The 2,719-nt window shown below is 46.7% G+C and overlaps 1 protein-coding gene across 1 annotated transcript in view; it reads right to left on the reverse strand.

The window, feature by feature from the left end:
- LOC111973592 (sphingosine-1-phosphate transporter MFSD2B-like) overlaps nucleotides 1–2,719 on the reverse strand; it is a 24,090-nt gene that overhangs the window by 10,820 nt on the left and 10,551 nt on the right. The window contains exons 2-3 of the mRNA XM_024000971.2: nucleotides 2,512–2,590; nucleotides 2,223–2,404 (exon numbers count right to left, since the gene is read on the reverse strand). Coding sequence (XP_023856739.1) covers nucleotides 2,223–2,404; nucleotides 2,512–2,590 — 261 coding nt within the window. The remainder of the gene's footprint in view (nucleotides 1–2,222; nucleotides 2,405–2,511; nucleotides 2,591–2,719) is intronic.

Raw genomic sequence — 2,719 nt, forward strand, 5'->3', positions numbered from 1 at the left:
AGTACATCCCTTATCTGAGAGGTATTTAGTCAGTTCTGAGTCATTTGTGTCGATACTCAGTTCCCTGCAGGCACCTATAAAGTTTGTACCTCGATCAGAGCGTAGCACTTTTGCTGGACCACGGATAGAGAAAAAACGCCTCAGCGCGTTGATGAAGCTGGATGTGGACATAGATTCGATGAGCTCGAATGGACTGCTCTAGTAGACACATGTAAAGAGCACCGCCCAGCGCTTGGAGTCTGCGCTACACCTCTAGTGCGACGAGTTATGACATTCCATGGTCCAAACACATCAAGTCCAACGCTGGTGAATGGTGGTTCAGATGAGAGTCTGTCTGCAGGCAAGTCAGCCATCTTTTGGTCAACTAACCTTCCTCTAACCTTGCGGCAGGTGACACACTTGTGAATGATACCAGAGACCAGACGTTTGCTCCCAATAATCCAGAAGCCTGCTGCTCGAATAGCTCCATCTGAAAAATGCCGGCCCTGGTGAGCCACTTGCTCGTGATAATGTCTTACCAGCAGGGTGGCGACATGATGTGTCGTGGGATGATGAGAGGATGTTTTTCGTCTTGTGACATGTCGGCGGAGGATAAGCGGCCTCCCACCCCAGCAACCCATCCTCATCAATCACTGGGTTCAGTTTTTTGAGTGTACTTTGTTTAGGGAACTCTTTCCTTTTTTCAAGGCATTTGAATTCCTCTCTGAAGGCTTCATGTTGCACACAGTGAATGATTGCTGTTTTGGCTTGTGACAACTCACTTGTACCGCATGGTTTATTACAGTCATGCCAGCCTCTGCAGCTGGTGTTGTCCGCACCTTCATGGAAGGATCTGGCAACATGAATGAGTCGTGCTGTGGCTTGATGAGAGCTTTCCAGCTTGAGAACCTCTCAAAGCGATGAGAGCCGAGTTGAGCTCCAGAAACCTTAGAGGCGAAGACAGTGACGTCTGGTCGAATCTCTGCGTCTGCGTGAGGCTCTACAAGGTCAAAATTTATGTTCTCAGGCTCACTTGAGTGTTGTGGGTCAGGAAAGGTGGACCTGAGAACCAACTGGTGTACTTTAAGAGCGCAGCAAATATTAGGCCTGGTTGCATGGTCTGCTGGATTGCTGTCAGTGTTTACATAACACCACTGATCTGGATGGGTAGACTTCCTGATGCGAGTTACCCTATTGGCAACATACACATAGAATCTTTTGGTGACATTGTGGATGTAACCGAGAACTATCTTACTGTCTGTGTAGAACTTGGCCACATTTACATCAATGTCAATTTCGTCTCTGATCAGTTCATACATCTCAACAGCTAGCAAAGCCGCACACAGTTCTAGGCGTGGATAGTGTGGGCCGGACGAGGGCCAATTTTGATTTCCCCATGACAAATCCAACATTGTGGGGAGGGGTCTCTTATTTTAGGGAAGGGGTTTGATGACTGATGTCAGGGAGGAACCCCTTTTGTGGGAAGTACCAGGGGAGGGGAGGGAGCTGTGGCATAGGCTCTTATTCATCCTATGCTCACTTCAAACCCAGGATGATAAATAATATATGTCTGTAAAGCCCTCTTGAAGTTGGTACTTGGTAAGGCTACATTTCACCGCTAGACAGTCTGCAAACACAAACTTCACATTCATTCATCCTATTCCTTTTAGTTTCAACAATTTACAATTTTCATGCTTGTTGACCTTCAACTTGTTTCCTGTTGTTTCTTTTCAACTCTGAGGCTTCAAAAAAGGAAAGAAAGAAGTTAAGTAAAAGGAAAAGATGAGTGTGAAAGTACAGCCCTGAGTTAGTTCAGAACACTACAGCCCTGAGTTAGTTCAGAACACTACAGCCCTGAGTTAGTTCAGAACACTACAGCCCTGAGTTAGTTCAGGACACTACAGCCCTGAGTTAGTTCAGAACACTACAGCCCTGAGTTAGTTCAGGACACTACAGCCCTGAGTTAGTTCAGAAAACTACAGCCCTGAGTTAGTTCAGGACACTACAGTCCTGAGTCAGTTCAGAACACTACAGCCCTGAGTCAGTTCAGAACACTACAGCCCTGAGTTAGTTCAGGACACTACAGCACTGAGTTAGTTCAGGACACTACAGCACTGAGTTAGTTCAGGACACTACAGCCCTGAGTGAGTTCAGGACACTACAGTCAGTTACAGTTATTTTTAATATAGGATCACCATGGTAACACCTCAGGTCTGGTTGTTTGTTATCGTGGTGACACTTACAGCATGTGACAGGAAGTCCTGGGAGTGAACGATTCTCTTGACGATCTCGGCCCCACTGCCGTTGCCTAGGTGACTGGCAGACATGTTGTGCTGGGGGCAGTTTTTCAGGGTGTGTGCGCTCGCCACGATCTGACCCTGGATGGCAGCGCCAACTAGAGTACCCAGCACCTCCATGGTCATACCTGCAGTATAACACATTTATTATAGTATTAAGTACTATCAAAACAGAATGACAGGCGAGTGGTATTATTTGATCAAACAACCTAAGGTCTGCGTAATAGTGACCTACGGTAGGCTGTGGCCGAGTCTCTCTCCTTCTGGTCCGTACTGAGGAACATGGTGAGGGCAGAGTAAGGCACATGGAAACACTGGGAAGGAAACACAGCAGACACAGAGGACATGATTCCATGTGGTTAGATATAGGAAACACAGCAGACACAGAGGACATGATTCCATGTGGTTAGATATATGTTTCCTATATCAACATCTCTTCTCTG

The sequence above is a fragment of the Salvelinus sp. IW2-2015 genome, linkage group LG14 (genome assembly GCF_002910315.2).
Source record: "Salvelinus sp. IW2-2015 linkage group LG14, ASM291031v2, whole genome shotgun sequence".
Lineage (NCBI taxonomy): Eukaryota > Metazoa > Chordata > Actinopteri > Salmoniformes > Salmonidae > Salvelinus > Salvelinus sp. IW2-2015.